At 49.0% G+C, this 18,970-nt stretch overlaps 1 protein-coding gene across 1 annotated transcript in view; it reads left to right on the forward strand.

Moving 5' to 3' along the window:
• Positions 1-577: 577 nt before the first annotated feature.
• The window catches only part of trpm6 (transient receptor potential cation channel, subfamily M, member 6), a 22,837-nt gene continuing 4,444 nt past the window's right edge, over positions 578-18,970 (forward strand). Inside the window, exons 1-36 of the mRNA XM_029829601.1 lie at positions 578-869; positions 946-1,025; positions 1,169-1,207; positions 3,839-4,022; positions 4,178-4,391; positions 7,455-7,579; positions 7,672-7,843; positions 7,973-8,147; positions 8,256-8,379; positions 8,469-8,541; positions 8,642-8,742; positions 8,834-8,968; positions 9,210-9,269; positions 9,363-9,497; positions 9,577-9,690; positions 9,903-10,174; positions 10,263-10,491; positions 10,587-10,739; positions 10,822-10,977; positions 11,190-11,318; positions 11,401-11,652; positions 11,730-11,904; positions 12,115-12,229; positions 12,344-12,540; positions 12,772-12,904; positions 15,016-15,427; positions 16,478-16,937; positions 17,105-17,184; positions 17,346-17,430; positions 17,883-17,929; positions 18,008-18,072; positions 18,173-18,198; positions 18,271-18,321; positions 18,386-18,451; positions 18,532-18,830; positions 18,903-18,970. The exon at positions 18,903-18,970 is cut by the window's right edge and continues 15 nt beyond it. Coding sequence (XP_029685461.1) covers positions 852-869; positions 946-1,025; positions 1,169-1,207; positions 3,839-4,022; positions 4,178-4,391; positions 7,455-7,579; positions 7,672-7,843; positions 7,973-8,147; positions 8,256-8,379; positions 8,469-8,541; positions 8,642-8,742; positions 8,834-8,968; positions 9,210-9,269; positions 9,363-9,497; positions 9,577-9,690; positions 9,903-10,174; positions 10,263-10,491; positions 10,587-10,739; positions 10,822-10,977; positions 11,190-11,318; positions 11,401-11,652; positions 11,730-11,904; positions 12,115-12,229; positions 12,344-12,540; positions 12,772-12,904; positions 15,016-15,427; positions 16,478-16,937; positions 17,105-17,184; positions 17,346-17,430; positions 17,883-17,929; positions 18,008-18,072; positions 18,173-18,198; positions 18,271-18,321; positions 18,386-18,451; positions 18,532-18,830; positions 18,903-18,970 — 5,219 coding nt within the window. The 5' untranslated portion in view covers positions 578-851. The remainder of the gene's footprint in view (positions 870-945; positions 1,026-1,168; positions 1,208-3,838; positions 4,023-4,177; positions 4,392-7,454; positions 7,580-7,671; positions 7,844-7,972; positions 8,148-8,255; positions 8,380-8,468; positions 8,542-8,641; positions 8,743-8,833; positions 8,969-9,209; positions 9,270-9,362; positions 9,498-9,576; positions 9,691-9,902; positions 10,175-10,262; positions 10,492-10,586; positions 10,740-10,821; positions 10,978-11,189; positions 11,319-11,400; positions 11,653-11,729; positions 11,905-12,114; positions 12,230-12,343; positions 12,541-12,771; positions 12,905-15,015; positions 15,428-16,477; positions 16,938-17,104; positions 17,185-17,345; positions 17,431-17,882; positions 17,930-18,007; positions 18,073-18,172; positions 18,199-18,270; positions 18,322-18,385; positions 18,452-18,531; positions 18,831-18,902) is intronic.

An 18,970-nucleotide genomic window follows, 5' to 3' on the forward strand; every position in this document is an offset into this window, starting at 1 on the left:
CCTGACCCTAACCCTGACCCTGACCCTCTCACGGGTGACACTGTCCATAGTCCACCGATCAGGACAGCCAATGAGGCAACAGCTGGAATGTGGGTAAAAGAGGAGGTTGTGAACTCCTCAAGGAAAATGCTGCTCTTTGGACCCACACTGATAAAAGGGGAAACACAACAGTCCTTGTTGCAGGTTGAGCTCAGTTCAAGCTCCTGCATGTGTCTCCAGGGTTCCACCAGGGTTCCACCATGGTAAGTTGGATCAGCATTGGTGCTCAGGGCTTTGGTGGGGGAAGAACTTACACGTTTAACAACACAGTTTCATGATCTGTTTAGCAAATAGCTAAAGGCAAGGATGTCATGTTAATGCTGGCTAACAGCCCAGCAGGAAGCCTTGGATGGTTTATCGATCTACTTCCTTCACAAACCGAATCTCTAATATGCATTTGCTAAACATCTTAACCTTCGTTCAGAACTGTGGCCTAACGGCCGTGTGTCCTTTAGATGGGCCGACTCCTTTGGTAACAGCTAATCGTTGACAGCGTTAAACCGCTTCAGGAGTTTACAGCCCTGTTTACACGGTCCGACCCAAACCAGGCCGCTGGTGCTAATCCCAGGAAAAGGATGTGGCGATGTTTCCTCACAACATTGTTGCACTGAGCAACACCATTGTTAAATGTGCACGGGAAAACCGAGCGGAGCTGGAGAACCTCCCCACAGGAGGAGAACCCACTGCTGGGCTGGACGGCGGTTTGACTGTCCCGTGTCCCCTCGAGTCCACTATAGATTGGTGGGACAGAGAAGCTCTCAGTCCTCATTCCCTGCTGGACAATTGTGGACATACTGTACGACGGCACAAGAATGAGCTTCAGCGAGAAGGTCCCAGACCACAGCTTTCCTCGGAGTAACGGCTACAAGATGAACTCAACAGGAATCTCTTCTCTTTTGACTGCAGTCAGGGAGGTGCTGGACCCAGGAGACCTTCTTCAAGAGGGACTGTGTGAAGTTCATCCCCTCCTCCCGAGACCTTCACAGGTAGAATGAGCAGACTGGTCCGTTTCATGGGTTGGTTCTCAGCAGCTTTCACAGCTCCGACTGCTGGACACACATGATGGACACTTCCTTCCAGGAACTGATGGGAATTCTTGAATCATCTCCTCCTCTCCTCTTTCTTCCAGATGCGACCCTGTTTGCCAAGTGTGCCAGAACCTGATCAGGTACAATCTGGGTTCAAACTCTCCTGGTTTTGCTATGTTGTTGCAGCAGGACAGACGTGTCCAGAGTTGGACAGAAACAGTGACATGATGACCCCTGGACCTGGAAGCGGTTCAGACAGCACCACACCAGAGCTGACGGGATTAAACCAGAAACCAGCAGCATTTGAGACGATGTAAACTGTATCAAAGCTCACAGAGACACATTAGATGATGTCCTCACGGGCTGAGAGGGACACCCGCAGGACCTGCTGCTGCACAGTAGCCCTCATTAGCTACCATTAGCTACCAAACACAGCCTCCAAACTCTGATGCACCAGTGACGGGGGACACGTAAGGTCCAGCTCCTGGCTGTCTTTATTACTGTCTTTATTATTACTGTCTTTATTATTAATGTCCAAACTCTGATGCACCAGTGACGGGGGACACGTAAGGTCCAGCTCCTGACTGTCTTTATTACTGTCTTTATTATTACTGTCTTTATTACTGTCTTCATTATTACTGTCTTTATTACTGTCTTCATTATTACTGTCCAAACTCTGATGCACCAGTGACGAGGGACATGTAAGGTCCAGCTCCTGACTGTCTTTATTACTGTCTTTATTATTACTGTCTTTATTACTGTCTTCATTATTACTGTCCAAACTCTGATGCACCAGTGACGGGGGACACGTAAGGTCCAGCTCCTGGCTGTCTTTATTACTGTCTTCATTATTACTCTTTATTATTACTGCCTTTATTATTACTGTCTTTATTATTACTGTCTTTATTATTACTGTCTTCATTATTACTGTCTTTATTACTGTCTTCATTATTACTGTCCAAACTCTGATGCACCAGTGACGGGGGACACGTAAGGTCCAGCTCCTGGCTGTCTTTATTACTGTCTTTATTGTGACTGTCTTCATTATTAATGTCCAAACTCTGATGCACCAGTGACGGGGACACGTAAGGTACAGCTCCTGGCTGTCTTTATTACTGTCTTCTTTATTACTGTCTTTATTATTACTGTCTTTATTATTACTGTCTTCATTATTACTGTCTTCATTATTACTGTCTTTATTACTGTCTTCATTATTACTGTCCAAACTCTGATGCACCAGTGACGGGGGACACGTAAAGTCCAGCTCCTGACTGTCTTTATTACTGTCCTTACTACTGTCTTCATTATTGCTGTCTTCATTATTGCTCTCTTTATTATTACTGTCTTCATTATTACTCTCTTCATTATTACTCTCTTTATTATTACTGTCATTATTACTGTCCTTATTACTGTCTTCTTTATTACTCTCTTCATTATTACTCTCTTTATTATTACTGTCTTTATTACTGTCTTCATTATTACTCTTTATTATTACTGTCTTTATTATTACTGTCTTCATTGTTACTCTCTTCATTATTACTCTCTTTATTATTACTGTCATTATTACTCTTTATTATTACTGTCATTATTACTCTCTTTATTATTACTGTCATTATTACTGTCATTATTACTGTCATTATTATTACTCTCTATATTATTACTGTCTTTATTATTACTGTCTTTATTATTACTGTCTTCATTATTACTCTCTTTATTATTACTCTTTATTATTACTGTCATTATTACTGTCTTTATTATTACTGTCTTTATTATTACTGTCTTTATTATTCTCTATATTATTACTGTCTTTATTACTGTCTTCATTATTACTCTCTTCATTATTACTCTCTATATTATTACTGTCTTTATTATTACTGTCTTCATTGTTACTGTCTTCATTATTACTCTCTTTATTATTACTGTCTTTATTATTACTGTCTTCATTGTTACTCTCTTCATTATTACTCTCTTTATTATTACTGTCATTATTACTCTATTATTACTGTCATTATTACTGTCCTTATTACTGTCTTCTTTATTACTCTCTTCATTATTACTCTCTATATTATTACTGTCTTTATTATTACTGTCTTTATTATTACTGTCTTCATTGTTACTCTCTTCATTATTACGGGTCAGTCTTGCTGGCTTTATTATTACTGTCATTATTACTCTCTTTATTATTACTGTCATTATTACTGTCTTTATTATTACTGTCTTCATTGTTACTCTCTTCATTATTACTCTCTTTATTATTACTGTCATTATTACTCTCTTTATTATTACTGTCATTATTACTGTCCTTATTACTGTCTTCTTTATTACTCTCTTCATTATTACTCTCTATATTATTACTGTCTTTATTATTACTCTCTTCATTATTACTCTCTTAATTATTACTGTCATTATTACTCTATTATTACTCTCTTTATTATTACTGTCTTCATTATTACTCTCTTCATTATTACTGTCTTTATTATTACTGTCTTCTTTATTACTCTCTTCATTATTACTCTCTTTATTATTACTGTCATTATTACTCTATTATTACTCTCTTTATTATTACTGTCATTATTACTCTCTTTATTATTACTCTCTTCATTATTACTGTCTTTATTACTGTCTTTATAGTACCTTTTAGTACTGCAGGTATATTCTGGGGTTTACCAGGTATCAGGACAGCAGCTGAAAGTATCCTGGCTGATCTTGACCCACAAGGTCAAACGTTTTTGTGTAAAAGTGTCAAAGAATTTGCCAACTTTGTGGTCCAGATGTTGCTGTGGTCGGCTCATGGGGGAGCACACCTGGGGAGGCTTCCTTCCACCCCTGTCTCTCTCTCCTGGTCTGGAGGAGGCTGAGACCTGGTCCACAGAGCTCCACACCAAAGCCAGCCCCACTGATGCTTTTGGCACCATCGATTTTGAGGACACTGCTACGCGAGTGTGCCGGGCCAAGGTCGGTGGTTCTGACAGCTACACACCTGCCCTTTGCATGACAGTTGCCCCAGAAGAAGGGAAGCTCGTTCCAAGCTTTTAGTGGTTTTGGTTTGCTGTGGCAGGAAGATCGTGTCTTTCTTCTATGACATTAAAAAGGGGGCTTTTCCTTTGCAGTATATTCGTGTGGCGGCGGACACAAAAGCTGAGATGTTGCTCCAACTGATGCTGAAGGAGTGGCAGATGGAGCGGCCCAAGTTACTGCTGAGCATTCAGGGAGGTTCAGAAAACTTCACCCTGCCCCCTAAAGTGATGCAGGCCTTCAGCAGGGGGCTGATGGCGGCTGCCCTCAGCACAGGGGCCTGGATCCTCACCGAAGGCATCAGTACAGGCACGTCTGTTGGCACCTTTCATTCAGCCACACCACCACGGGTCAGCCTGGTTCAGCACGGGTCAGCCTGGTTCAGCATGGGTCAGCACGGGTCAGCATGGTTCAGCATGGGTCAGCATGGTTCACCACAGGTCAGCATGGTTCAGCACAGGTCAGCCTGGTTCAGCACAGGTCAGCATGGTTCAGCACAGGTCAGCCTGGTTCAGCACAGGTCAGCATGGTTCAGCATGGTTCAGCACGGGTCAGCACAGGTCAGCATGGTTCAGCACGGGTCAGCATGGTTCAGCACGGGTCACGACAGGTCAGCACGGGTCAGCATGGTTCAGCACAGGTCAGCATGGTTCAGCACGGGTCAGCACGGTTCAGCACGGGTCAGCACGGGTCACGACAGGTCAGCACGGGTCAGCATGGTTCAGCACGGGTCAGCACAGGTCAGCACGGGTCAGCATGGGTCAGCATGGTTCAGCACAGGTCACGACAGGTCAGCACGGGTCAGCATGGTTCAGCACGGTTCAGCATGGGTCAGCACAGGTCAGCAAGGGTCAGCATGGTTCAGCACAGGTCAGCAAGGGTCAGCATGGTTCAGCACGGGTCAGCACGGGTCACGACAGGTCAGCACGGTTCAGCATGGGTCAGCACGGTTCAGCACGGGTCAGCCTGGTTCAGCACAGGTCAGCAAGGGTCAGCACAGGTCAGCACGGTTCAGCACAGGTCAGCACGGTTCAGCACAGGTCAGCACAGGTCAGCACGGTTCAGCTCAGCACGGGTCAGCACGGGTCACGACAGGTCAGCACGGGTCAGCACGGGTCAGCCTGGTTCAGCATGGTTCAGCACGGGTCAGCCTGGTTCAGCACAGGTCAGCAAGGGTCAGCACAGGTCAGCCTGGTTCAGCACAGGTCAGCAAGGGTCAGCACAGGTCAGCCTGGTTCAGCACAGGTCAGCACGGTTCAGCACAGGTCAGCACGGTTCAGCACGGGTCAGTCTTGCTGGCTTTATATCGTGTCAGCGTCCTAAAGGGCCTCTCTTCTTGGTGTTAGCATGTTCTAGGCATCTGCCAACATGGTCGTGTTGGACATGGACAAGAGTCAGATCAGCTCTGTTCCACACGAACCTCGAACAAATGAGCATAAATATGAGTGACCGGACTCCAACTCTGAAGGAAACCGTGACATCGTGGACTGCTCAGTGGGGCACTTTGACAACCTTGAGAGCAGATGTGCCAAACAATGAGAGTTCCTGGCTCAGTTCTCCAACTTCCTGTCTGACTTAGTGCTCACAACAGAACCTCAGCTGAAGGTCTCTTTAATGTTCATGTAGCTATTGAAAATGGTAGTTTTAAGGTTTTATTTCACTACTTGAGTCGGTTGTTTTCTTCCAAATCAGCCGATTCATAGTTTGAATCACATTCTCGAGCTGGTCTGGTGCTGCGGTTGAACATGTACCAGAAGCAGAGGGTTCTTGAGCTCTCAAGCTGCTGAGGACAAACCATGTGAGGGTTTCTGGTAGGTTCATATGCCAGGACATCTTTGGAGCACTGTTGAGATACCCTTGAGCAAGGTACCAAACCATCAAATGTTGTCAGAGGACCCTGAAATGAACTGCACGCATAAAAATCGATGATAGGCTTCAGCACCGTCCTGCTAACCCTGAAACGGATAAAGAGGTCAAGAAAAAGGGGAAAAAGAATACAGAATGGTATTCTTGCCAAAGAGGTAACTCTATCTAGCCTGGAACGGCCCTCCGTAAGGCTAGAACTGCCTATTTTTCTTCTTTAACTGAAGAAAACCAGAACAACCCCAGATTTCTTTTCAACACCGTGGCCAAATTAACCAAGAGTCACAGTGTTTTAGATCCACGTATCCCTTCTATTCTGTCCTGGACCCGATCAATGGTTCTTTAGTGTCAGGTTATGGATCCCGGTCCTACAAGGTGGCAGTGATTAAGCCGTTGCTTAAAAAACCATCACTGGATCCTGACGTATTAGCAAATTATAGGCCAATATCCAACCTTCCTTTTATCTCTAAAGTTCTAGAGAAGGTGGTGGTGACTCAGTTACTGGAGCACCTGCAGAGAAACAGCCTGTTTGAGATGTTTCAGTCAGGCTTTAGAGCTCATCACAGCACAGAAACAGCACTTTTTAAGGTTACTAATGATCTTCTCATAGCTTCAGATCATGGACTGGTCTCTATGCTGGTTCTGCTGGACCTCAGTGCTGCTTTTGATACAGTTGATCACAGCATCCTGTTACAGAGACTGGAACATGTGATTGGGATTAAAGGGACAGCACTAGACTGGTTTAGATCATACTTATCTGATAGATACCAGTTTGCCCATGTCCATGGTGTTCCCTCCTCATACAGTAGGGTTAGCCATGGAGTTCCTCAAGGTTCTGTACTTGGACCAATCCTCTTCACCTTGTACATGCTTCCCTTAGGGAACATTATTCGGCAGCATGGGATAAATGTTCATTGTTATGCTGATGACACTCAGCTTTATTTATCCATGAAACCAGAGGAGACAGAGAAGTTAGTGAAGCTCCAGACCTGTCTTAAAGACATAAAGTCCTGGATGTCTTCAAATTTCCTCCTCCTTAACCCAGGAAAAACTGAGGTCATGGTGTTTGGTCCTGAACCTCTCAGGGATAGATTAGATCACATGATCAAAGTAAGATCTATGCATGCAGAAAAACCCGAACAGGTCCAGTGGATTCAGAGATCTTACTTGGGTAACTGACCTGGATGATTGAGAATCTACACAGACATTAAATCACATGATCCCTCTAGATGGTTTGTCCCAGATCTGTCCAATTCACACATCAAATTAGTCTCTAGAAGTGCCTTTTTTCACCTGAGGAACATCTCAAAGATCAGGAAGCTACTGACCCACCATGATGCTGAAAAGTTAGTCCATGCATTTGTTACTTCCGTCTCAGTCATGAGGCCAAGGCTGCCAGAGCCCCCCCCCCCCCCCTTTACCTTTTTGTTGCTGTTGCAATAATGATGAATCTCGTGTTTCCATGCGTCCTCATTCTGCTCTTTGTTTTTGGATTCTCCTCTTGGGCAGGTGTCTCCAAATATGTGGGTGAGGCAGTAAGAACCTTTGGCAGCCACAGCCTGAGGAGCAGGAACACCGTTGGCATCACACCGTGGGGAGTCATCCACAGTAACACCGACCTTATCGGAAGAGATGTGGGTATTCACCGAAGTTCTTCATCTCATTTATTCGCTGACAAGGGTTAGAGTGTTGTGAAGGCTGAGTGTTCTGATGTTCTGATGATCAGGTATTCAAGCCCTACCAACCACTTGCTAACCCCCTGAGCAAGAGGGCCTGTCTGAATGGCTTCCACTCCCACTTCCTGTTGGTGGACGATGGAACAGTGGGAAAACATGGATGCCAACAAGGCCTCAGGAAGAGCCTGGAGAAGCACATCCAGCAGCAGAAGATACACCCACGTCAGTGTGTGTGTGTGTGTGTGTGTGTGTGTGTGTGTGTGCGCGCGTGTGTGTGTGTGTGTGTGTGTGTGTGTGTGTGCAGTTCTTTAACTCAGCCCTGTATTTCCTGCTGAAACACCTTGTTTCTAGGGCTGAAGCTGGGGGTGCCAGTGGTGTGTGTGGTGGTGGAGGGGGGACCTAACATCGTGTCTGCGGTGCTGGACTGTGTTCAGAGTGTGCCCCCAGTTCCTGTGTTTGTGTTTGAGGGGTCCGGCAAGGCGGCTGACCTGCTCGCTTTCTTACACAAACACACGGCTACAGACAGGTTAGCTCCATTGAGTGTTGTGTTGTGTTGTGTTGTGTTGTGTTGTGTTGTGTTGTGTTGTGGCTGTTTGACCTTTGTCCCGCGCGTGACTCCAGTTTCATGTTGTAGGCAGCTACATGCAGACTTCACACATGACCTCCTCATCAGGGTCCAAAGTGCTTTTGGTGTGGAGAGCTCAGAAGCCTCTGAGCTGTGTGGTCTCCTGCAGCAGTGTATGGATCACAGGCAGTCGGTAAAGCTGTGTGTGTGTGTGTGTGTGCGTGTGTGTGCACGTGCGTGTGCGTGCGTGCGTGTGACTCTATCTGTCCCTCTGACCACCAGATAACTGTCTATGACTCTGAATCAGAGGACCTGGGTTTGCCTGATGCAGCTATTCTGACAAGTGCTCTGAAGGGTTGGTCTTTTCTGCTCTTGGGGGGGACAGTGGACATTTTAACCTGTGCAGGTCAATAACGGCCAACGTACTCAAGCTTGTCTTCATATGTGGTGGACAGGCACCACAGCTGGTCCTGCAGAACAGCTGAGCATGACGCTGGCCTGGAACCGAGCCGATCTCGCTCAGAAACACATCCTGGTGTCTGGACAGCACTGGAAGGTCTGAGAGAGCAGACCACTTCAGGAAGCTCTATTCCAGTCTCTGACTGGACCAGGTTGGGCCTCCATCCTATAGTCTGTCTTCATTGCAGGTTGGTTCTTTGGAGCAGGCTCTGCTGGACGCTCTGGTGATGGACCGGGTCGGTTTTGTGAAGCTGCTGATTGATAACGGCATGACCATGAGCCGTTTCCTGACTGTCAATCGTCTCGAGGAGCTTTATAACACTGTGAGTGTTCTTCATTTGAGCTGCCTCTGCTGGTCAGAGCCACCTGTACACAACCAGAGACGCTTGTGTCCTGTTGCTGGAGCACAGATTCTAAAAGAGGCTTGGTTCCGGGCCAGTGGTGCCCCGAGCAGGCTTGTTGTGTGTGGCGCCCTCTCGGGGCTCATGTGTGATGTCTCGCTCGCTCTCTTATTGCTGTTACTTGTCTGCTCTGTGATCGATGCTGCTGGTTCCGCGCCTGCAGCCCCAGTCGGGGGGGCAGACGGACCGCTTCCTCCGCCACCTCGTTGAAGATGTGAAACAGGCGAGTTGTGATCATGTGACCTTCAGGCTGATACATGTGATGCTGCCCAGGTAGGTGGCACGTGTGGCTGATTTACTGGGTGTTTGCATGTAGACGTCTCTGCCTGAAGGGTACCGTCTGTCCATCATCGATGTGGGCCTGGTGATGGAGTACCTGATGGGAGGAGCCTACTGCAGCACCTACACACGGAAGCCCTTCAGGGCCGTTTACAGCCGCCTGCAGAAGAAGGTGAGGATCCATCCGCTGCTGCCTTGAGCTCCTCTCCACAAACTAGGTCTCACTTTATTCCAAACAATGAATGCTCCAGAAGGGGAGACGGGAAAGCTGGACTGCTGTGTCAAAGCAGCGACACGGATTGGTTCTGGACTCCAGCAGGAGTCACCTGCATTTCTTTAGGACGGCACAGCCCTACAAACCCCAGGTTGGTGTTTCCTCTATTCTTCTAAGGTACGCTCAGAGAGGGTCCTTCAGAGGGGCCGCAGAAGAACGCTCTGTCTTTGAACATGGACCACAACCATACCTAGCATTGGGGGGGTGCTGTTGCTGGCCCGGGCTGGTGGCTAGCTTCAGTCTTATGCTAAAGCCAAACCAGATGAAGGGTTGCACACCTTCGTCTGCCTTCCAACTCTGCAGCAACAAGCCTTCCCAACGGTCAGCAGACGTCAGAACACGACGAGCACTGGCCCCTGCGAGGCCCCCCCGCTGGTCGCCTTCAATTTCAACGACCTGTTTGTGTGGGCCGTGCTCCAGCAGCGCCAGCAGATGGCGCTGTTCTTGTGGCCACGCGGTGAAGAGGCACTCGCCCGAGCCACAGCAGCCTGTCAACTCTACCGCTCCATGGCCTTTGAAGCCCGGCGGAGCAGCATGGACGACAGCACCGCGGAGCGACTCAGGACGTGCTCCCTGTAAGTGTGTGTGTGTGTGTGTGTGTGTGTGTGTGTGTGTGTGTGGACGGTAATGAGTCCAGTCCGTCCCTCTGTGTCCCTGTCTCAGTGAGTTTGGACAGCTGGCCGTGGACCTGCTGGATGTGGCCTTCCACCAGAACGAGCAGATGGCCATGAAGCTGTTGACCTCCGAGATGGAGGCGTGGAGCCACTTCACGTGTCTGCAGATGGCCGTCTCCTCGTGCCACCGGCCGTTCGTCTCACACTCCTGCACCCAGACCCTGCTCACGGACCTGTGGTCGGGTCCACTCAACATGAGGAAGAACTCTTCTCTGAAGGTCAGACGGATCTCATGCCGGTCGACGTGTGTGCTGCCTGTGGTCATCTGGCGGCGTGGGCCACCACGTGGTGATGTTCTTGTTGCATCCTTCAGATCATCCTCAGCCTCATCCTGCCTCCTGCCATCCTGCTGCTGGAGTTTAAGAGCAAGGCTGAGATGTGTCACGTGCCCCAGTCCTACGAGACAATGCTGTTTGGACTTGACCCGGCCAAGTCAGAATCATCCCCGGAGCGAGCGGATCAGATGGTAACGCACCAGGGCCGAGATGACTGCACATGCGTTCACCTCTATCCTCTTTGGCTGCCTTCATCTTCCACTGTGATCACAGGCGGGTCAGGATTCAGAACGAGGCCCGGTCCCCCTCCAAGAAAGTCCTGCTCCTGGGTCACTAAATCCGTCCTGGACCACTTGGAATTCTTTGTCCTGGATGAAAAGACTTTTGGAATTCTACACAGCACCAGTTGTCAAATTCTGGTTTCACACAGTAGGTGGACGAGAGCAGACACACACACACACGCACACGCACACACGCGCACACACACACACACACGCACACACGCACACGCGCACACGCGCACACACACGCACACACACACACGCACACACACACACACACACTGGTTTTATTTGCTGAGTTCAAGACAAAAGTCCAGCAGATGTGTGTGTCCCTTCACAGCTGCCCTCTTCCTCTTCCAGATGTTCTACCTGGGTTTCCTGATGCTCTTCTCCTATGTGGTGCTGGTAAAGATGGAGGAGCAGCCAAGTGCTCAGGAATGGCTGCTTATATCGTACATGGTGTCCACAGCGCTGGAGAAGACCAGAGAGGTTCGCGATCCCCAACCGAAGCACAACACCAGCTGAAATATGGTCAACCATGTCCCCAACCCTGATCCCGCTGCTTCATTAGGTTCTAATGTCTGAGCCGAGGAAACTGAGCCACAAGCTGAAGGTTTGGTTCTCTGAGTATTGGAACGTTTCAGACTTCCTGGCCATCCTTCTCTTTCTGGCTGGACTGGCCTTGCGCTGGCATCCCGAGCCCTACCGGACAGCAGGGCGGATCAGCTACTGTCTGGATCTCATCTTCTGGTTCATCAGGTCCATGGATCTGTTGGCTGTCAACCAGCATGCTGGGCCTTACCTCACCATCATCACAAAGATGGTGGGTTTGAACAGAAGACCACCGACAGCTTTCAGAAGCGTGTTTTCATCCCGTCTGTTGTGTCTGCACCTGTTCAGACCCGTAACATGTTCTTCATCGTGGTGATGATGGCCATAGTGCTGCTGAGCTTTGGCGTGTCCAGAAAGGCCATCCTGTCCCCGAACTCAGAGCCCTCCTGGAGTCTGGCTCGGGACGTGGTCTTCCAGCCTTACTGGATGATTTATGGTGAGGTCTATGCCTCAGAGATGGACGGTAAGTGGCTCCTCACACATCTCAGGAGGCTTCTCTTTCTGCTGCCTCAAAATAAATAAATGAATGAATGAATGATGAGCAGATCAAGAATCAGCTTGGAGTCATTTGTCTGTTAAATTGTGATGGAAAACAATTTAAAGAAGCAAAGACTCACTCACTCACACACACACACACACGTAATATCTCACTGTGGTCTCACTGTGTTAACAGTGTGTGACGGTGTGCAACACTGCCCCCCAGCGGCCTTCCTCTCCCCTCTCCTTCAGGCTGTCTATATGTTTCTTCAGTACATCATCATGGTCAATATTCTGATTGCATTTGTCAAGTATGTTTTTTACATCCTCTAATAATGAGCTTTAAAAGTCTGCTTTGATGTAGCACAGTCTGCTTTGATGTAGCACAGTCTGCTTTGATATAACACAGTCTGCTTTGATTATAGCAACATCTACTTTGACATGGCCGCTACATCCAACAAGCTGTGGAAGTACAACCGCTACCGCTACATCATGACCTACCAGGACCGGCCCTGGCTGCCTCCTCCCATGGTCCTCCTCAGCCACGTGGTCCTGCTACTGAGAACCATCTGCAGGAGGTGTCGAGGAGCCGCTGAGGGGGAGGAAGGAGGCACCGGGCTCAGTGAGTCGCAGCTCTGAGACCTCTGAGATCATTTGGCTGTGTTGGTGGTTCTGATTGGCTGATTTTGACTCACAGAAGTCATTTTAATTGCTTCTATATAACTCAGCCTCCTCCTGGCTGATGCTTAAATGTTATTTCATCCACAAAGAGGCGTCAACAGAAAGCAAACTACACAACAGGTCAGCTCAGGTGTTGGTGCGACCCAATAAACCCGCCTTCCTGTGCCCTCAGAGCTGTTTCTGGGGTGTGAAGATCGAAAACTGCTGCACGAGTTTGAGGAGAAATGTGTTGAAGCGTACTTCCAGGAGAAGAGCAACGACGCTAGCAGCAACCAGATGAACAGGATCAGAACCACAGCCGAGAGGTTAGTGCTGTTTTCTCTGCAGCCTGAGTGAACGGCACTGACATCTGTTTTTTTATTCTGTATATATCAGAGAACTCAACTCTGATATTTCACTTCTCAAGCTTCTTCCCAAACTATATTAACTAGCCACAATGAGTTTGTCTGCCTGACACTTGGCCTGTCTCCTCCAACATTCCCAGAAACTTTGATTACCAGGAATTCATTTCGCCATCTGCTGTGTTTGGATTTCCCCAGCAGTCACATCGCCATGGCGACGGTTCTTCAGCTCCTGTTAACTGTCTGCTGTCACCTGTGGGGCTAACAGGCAGCCATCTTTCCTCTTTGCTCTGGCTTGGCCCAGTCCCTCTTCTTTCCTTTCTTTGGGCTGGTACATGGCTCCACAGCGGCGTGGTCCAAATACAGAAAACAGAGGTTCTGATAGACGTTGTCTGATGGATCACTTTTGTCTGTACGTATCGGAAAAAACGGAAAAACGCCGGAGTGAGACAAGACAAGCTTATTCCTATAGACACAAGACGATTCCCGACACTTTCCAAGGGTTAGGGTCTTAGAAAGTAAGAAATGCATCATAAAAGCTCTGTCAAAATAGCTCAAGTAGGACATATTATCACTCGTGAAAGTCTAAGGAAATGATACAGTTTCTGGACTGATTTAAAGACTTGAGTGAGACAGCAGTGCACAGGTGCGGTACATCCTACCTGGGTTGTCTGTGACTCTGGAACCCTGAAAGCTCCTCTTGAGGATCTGAGGGATCTGGATGTCTCATATAGTACAAGAAAATCTGAACTGTATCCAGGCCCAAGACCCTTCAGAGCTCTCTAGACAAATAGGGACACTTTGAAGTCTGGGCCAGGGTACAGTCCAGGGTCAGATCCAGGGTCAGATCCAGAGTACAGTCCAGGGTCAGATCCAGGGTCTGGGCCAGGGTACAGTCCAGGGTCAGATCCAGAGTACAGTCCAGGGTCAGATCCAGGGTCTGGGCCAGGGTACAGTCCAGGGTCAGATCCAGGGTCAGATCCAGAGTACAGTCCAGGGTCAGATCCAGGGTCTGGGCCAGGGTACAGTCCAGGGTCAGATCCAGAGTACAGTCCAGGGTCAGATCCAGGGTCTGGGCCAGGGTACAGTCCAGGGTCAGACCCAGGGTCAGATCCAGAGTACAGTCCAGGGTCAGATCCAGGGTCTGGGCCAGGGTACAGTCCAGGGTCAGATCCAGAGTACAGTCCAGGGTCAGATCCAGGGTACAGTCCAGGGTCAGATCCAGGGTCTGGGCCAGGGTCAGATCCAGGGTCAGATCCAGGGTCTGGGCCAGGGTACAGTCCAGGTTCAGATCCAGGGTCTGGGCCAGGGTACAGTCCAGGGTCAGATCCAGAGTACAGTCCAGGGTCAGATCCAGGGTCTGGGCCAGGGTACAGTCCAGGGTCAGACCCAGGGTCAGATCCAGAGTACAGTCCAGGGTCAGATCCAGGGTCTGGGCCAGGGTACAGTCCAGGGTCAGATCCAGAGTACAGTCCAGGGTCAGATCCAGGGTACAGTCCAGGGTCAGATCCAGGGTCTGGGCCAGGGTACTTTCCAGGGTCAGATCCAGGGTCAGATCCAGGGTCTGGGCCAGGGTACAGTCCAGGTTCAGATCCAGGGTCTGGGCCAGGGTACTTTCCAGGGTCAGATCCAGGGTCAGATCCAGAGTACAGTCCAGGGTCAGATCCAGGGTCTGGGCCAGGGTACAGTCCAGGGTCAGATCCAGAGTACAGTCCAGGGTCAGATCCAGGGTACAGTCCAGGGTCAGATCCAGGGTCTGGGCCAGGGTACTTTCCAGGGTCAGATCCAGGGTCTGGGCCAGGGTACAGTCCAGGTTCAGATCCAGGGTCTGGGCCAGGGTACTTTCCAGGGTCAGATCCAGAGTACAGTCCAGGGTCAGATCCAGGGTCTGGGCCAGGGTACAGTCCGGGTTCAGGTTCAGGGTCTGGGCCAGGGCCTAGTCCAGGACTGATGTACTGATTTGTACATGGACAGTTGATGGATTTAATTCTGGTTCCTGGCTGCAGGACAAAAACAGGAGCTCCAATGAATCAATCAGTCAATGTTCCATCTTTTTCTTTATCGTGTCCCTCTAGGGTTGAAGAGATGAATGTGATGGTGGAGGAGGTCTCGGAGAAGGTCAACTTCATTCAGGACAGTTTGTTAGAGTTAGATTCTCAGCTGGGCCACCTCCAAGACCTGTCAGCCCTGGCTGTGGACACCCTGACCATGCTGTCTGCATCGGACAGTCAGCTCCAGGAAGAGGTCCGTCTTTCCCAGTGTCAGCCTCCTGCAGTGCCCTGGCACGTCCACCCCCACAGCTGGACTCAAAGCCACAGAGATGGTCTGACTCTGCAGGCTGTGACGGCCTGTAGAAGTAGCCCACTGTCTCTGCTGAAGAACTTCAGCGTGATTGGGAGGAGGCGTGCATCACCGGAGCGTCATATCGACCCAAAGGGAGGCAGAGTGGGAAGACCCGAGGAGGAGGGATGGGCCAGCGTGCAGGGGGTACTCAGACCTTTGACCTTAGATCCTGACATTTCATTATAGGTGTGCTGGAATGAAGCTCGTACGCAAACCTCCTGTTTTTAATCAAGCACATTTATTTATTATTTATGGAACTTTCTCGGTATTGCATGATGCGTTCAGTCTAAAGGTGCACTGTGTCATCCTGCATGACCTCACGTCCGTGGTCATTTGAAGTAAACACCAAAGAAAACGGCCTCTTTTCTCTGCTCGTGTCATAACGTGGCCATGTTCCAAACTACATCATGTCATCAGACGTTGTTCGGGGCTCTGTCCTGCTAGCTACTCGCAGATACTCCACCTGTCCCCCCAGCGTTTTTTTGATGTTTACCACCCTTGTTTTGTCTCCGAACTTTTTAAATGTATTTGAGAGGAGACTGAGGGCAACTGTTTGGGACTCATGCTGAAACCCTGTAGGATGGCATAGTGCACCTTTAACTCATGCGGTTCCTCAAACGCTGCATTGACTACCCCCTAACCCTCTAACCCTCTAACCCTCTAACCCAAACCCTAAACCCTAACCCTCTAACCCTAACCCTAGCCCCTAACCCTAGCCCCTAACCCTAAACCCTAAACCCTAACCCTCTAACCCTAAACCCTAACCCTCTAACCCTAACCCTAGCCCCTAACCCTAGCCCCTAACCCTAGCCCCTAACCCTAACCCTCTAACCCTAACCCTAACCCTTAACCCCTAACCCCTAACCCTCTAACCCTAACCCTAACCCTAACCCTCTAACCCTAACCCTAACCCTTAACCCCTAGCCCCTAACCCTAACCCTCTAACCCTAACCCTAACCCTCGAACCCTAACCCTAACCCTAGCCCCTAACCCTAACCCTCTAACCCTAACCCTAACCCTTAACCCATAACCCCTAACCCTAGCCCTAACCCAGATAATCTCAGATAATCTAATTCTTGCTGTAATCAGACCACTTTCCCTGTCTCGCTGACTTCTCAGCATCTTGAAACGAACCACGACTGCAGGTTTACATCACACATTCAGTTTTGGCATATTTGTCTTGATTCATTCTAGTCTGCCGCTGCTGATCAGACCTCCTGTGAGCCCTGGGACCTGTCCTCCTGGAACCAGGACTCATCGCATGCAAAACTATGGACGTGTGATCCAAATTTGCTTCCAAATCCGGAAGAAATATCAATGGAAGAAGAGGAGGAGGAGGATGAGGATGGCTTGACACACGAGCGGCTAACTAATGTTGAAGGATGCGCTGGTGCTGTCCTGTCCACACCTTGTGGTGGTTCTGGAAATCCAGCCTTTGTTCCAGAGGATAATGCAGCACGTTGTCACTCCAGAATTTCCAGCCAATGGAGACAAGCGGGGACGTTATCCAAGTGGGGGGGGGTGTTACGAGGACACCCCTACGGCCACTGCAGGTCTCTGTCATCCAGCATGGAGAACATCACTTTCTCCAGCACACAGAGTCCAAAGAGGACTTTCAGAGATGAAGCATCTCTCCAGTGCAGCAGGAGCAGAGGTATGAACACTTCCGTGTGCAGGTCCACACGTTAGAAATCTAGGAAATATAAATGATACAACATACATCCATTTAATGAGGGTGCATAATTAGTTTCTAATAGAAATAAACATTATCACCCTAAAGCTATAAAGGATCAAAGGAGATGCTTTATTCCTCTTCTTCAGATTGGTCAGAACCCTATGACTTTGCTCAGGTGAGTGGTAGAGGAAGAGGTCACAACAGGAAGACGGTGAAGATCCAGGAGGTGAGTCCACACAGTGGGATGTGACACAGTTCCACAAAGCAAACAGCAGACGGACATTAAAGTCCTGCTGTAACAACCCAGCAAATCTCACTGATCTCATGTTGACAGTCTGCAAAATCATTAAAACAAAACTCTTCTTGGATTTTTTTTCTCAATAAAAGTCAAAAATGCCTGATGCGTTTTGGAGAAGAAGAGCAATTGGAGAAGCTAAATGTTGGTCTGCTTCAGCCAGCCTCAGCCAGCTCTGTAAGGAACCCCAACTCTAACCCTGACCCCTAACCCTGAACCCTGAACCCTGAACCCTGAACCCTAACCCCTAACCCTGAACCCTAACTCTAACCCCCTAACCCTAACCCAACCCTGAACCCTGAACCCTAACTCTAACTCTAACCCCTAACCCTGAACCCTAACCCCTAACCCTGAACCCTAACTCTAACTCTAACTCTAACCCCTAATCCTAACCCCTATCCCTAACCCCTAACCCTAGCTCTAACCCTAACCCCAACCCCTAACCCCTAACCCTAGCCATAAACTCTAACCCCTAACCCCTAACCCTAGCCCTAAACTCTAACCCCTAACCCTAGCCCAGCTACCCCTGAAAGCAGTTTTCCACTTGAACTCCTCTCTTGTCAAAGCTGATAGAAAGCTGATTAAATTATTTAAGATAAAGAATAATGAAAATCTTGATGCTCCTGCAGATCTTGAGCCACTGGACATCATGCAGAAAACAGCGTTTTCTCATCAGGTACAACTGAATGAAATGATGCTACAATGAGGGAGCGATGGTTTGGGTGGACCTTTGTCTTCTGTCCTTGTCCTCCAGGATGTGTGGAGCCCACCTCATTCAGAATGGAAAAGCTGGGTCACATCTATGAGCCGCAGATCTTCGTAAGTGTTTTCTCCTCAAAGCTTTTTAGATTTCGACTTTAATATATAACTTCAATAATCTCTTAATCTTCCCCGTCTTACTTTTATTTTATCATTTTAGTTTACAAGGCGGGGCTGCTCCTGAAGGTACTTTCAACAGTTCCGATCTTTCCTCACGTCTCTTCTGCTTCTTGTATGACCTCTTTAATCTGCCTGCAGTAAAAGGTTCCTGGTTCCAGTCTTCGGAGACCCTGTACCCACACTATTCAGGTATGGTTGTGTTGGGTAGATGCTTGTGCTGATAGCATCTCTCACTGACACCTTTCTGTTGCAGCTGTGGAGCGAAACAACCTGATGAGACTGGCCACCAGCATCCCCTTCACTCCCGTCTCCATCCTCGGTACTCCTTGCAGTCACTCTTTAGGAACTTGGGTTTCATGATGGCTCTTTCCAGATTTGCATTTCCATATTTCCATAAAGGAGGTGAAGAGGTAAGCATCTACTCGCTAGAGGAGCTTCCCTCTGATGGTGATGTGGGATCCACCAGCATCTCCTCGTGGGCCTCGCGGGGCCTGTCGGCCATACTGCAGCCCCTCTCGAGTGCGGAGGGCTCTCTCGACGGGGGTCTGAGGCAGGGCTGCAGGGTGCTGTGCACATGGGCGGAGCAGGATGTGCTCCGGCCTGGTCTGGTCTACGTGGTCAAAGCCTTCAGGCCGGAGGTGCTTGGTGTCTGGCAGCAGTACTTCCATGGCAGCACATCACTGCAGCTGTGTTTGAGGGTAAACTGATCACAAGCTGATCACAAACCTGGAGAGTTCAAGCTTCAGCCCCCTTTTCTCAAATGTCTGAAGGAGATCCAGCAGCAACGAGCGGCCCAGAAACTGATGCAAGTGTTCAACCGGATCAGGCCCAGAGACCT

The sequence above is a fragment of the Takifugu rubripes genome, chromosome 21, assembly GCF_901000725.2.
Source record: "Takifugu rubripes chromosome 21, fTakRub1.2, whole genome shotgun sequence".
Taxonomy (NCBI): Eukaryota; Metazoa; Chordata; class Actinopteri; order Tetraodontiformes; family Tetraodontidae; genus Takifugu; species Takifugu rubripes.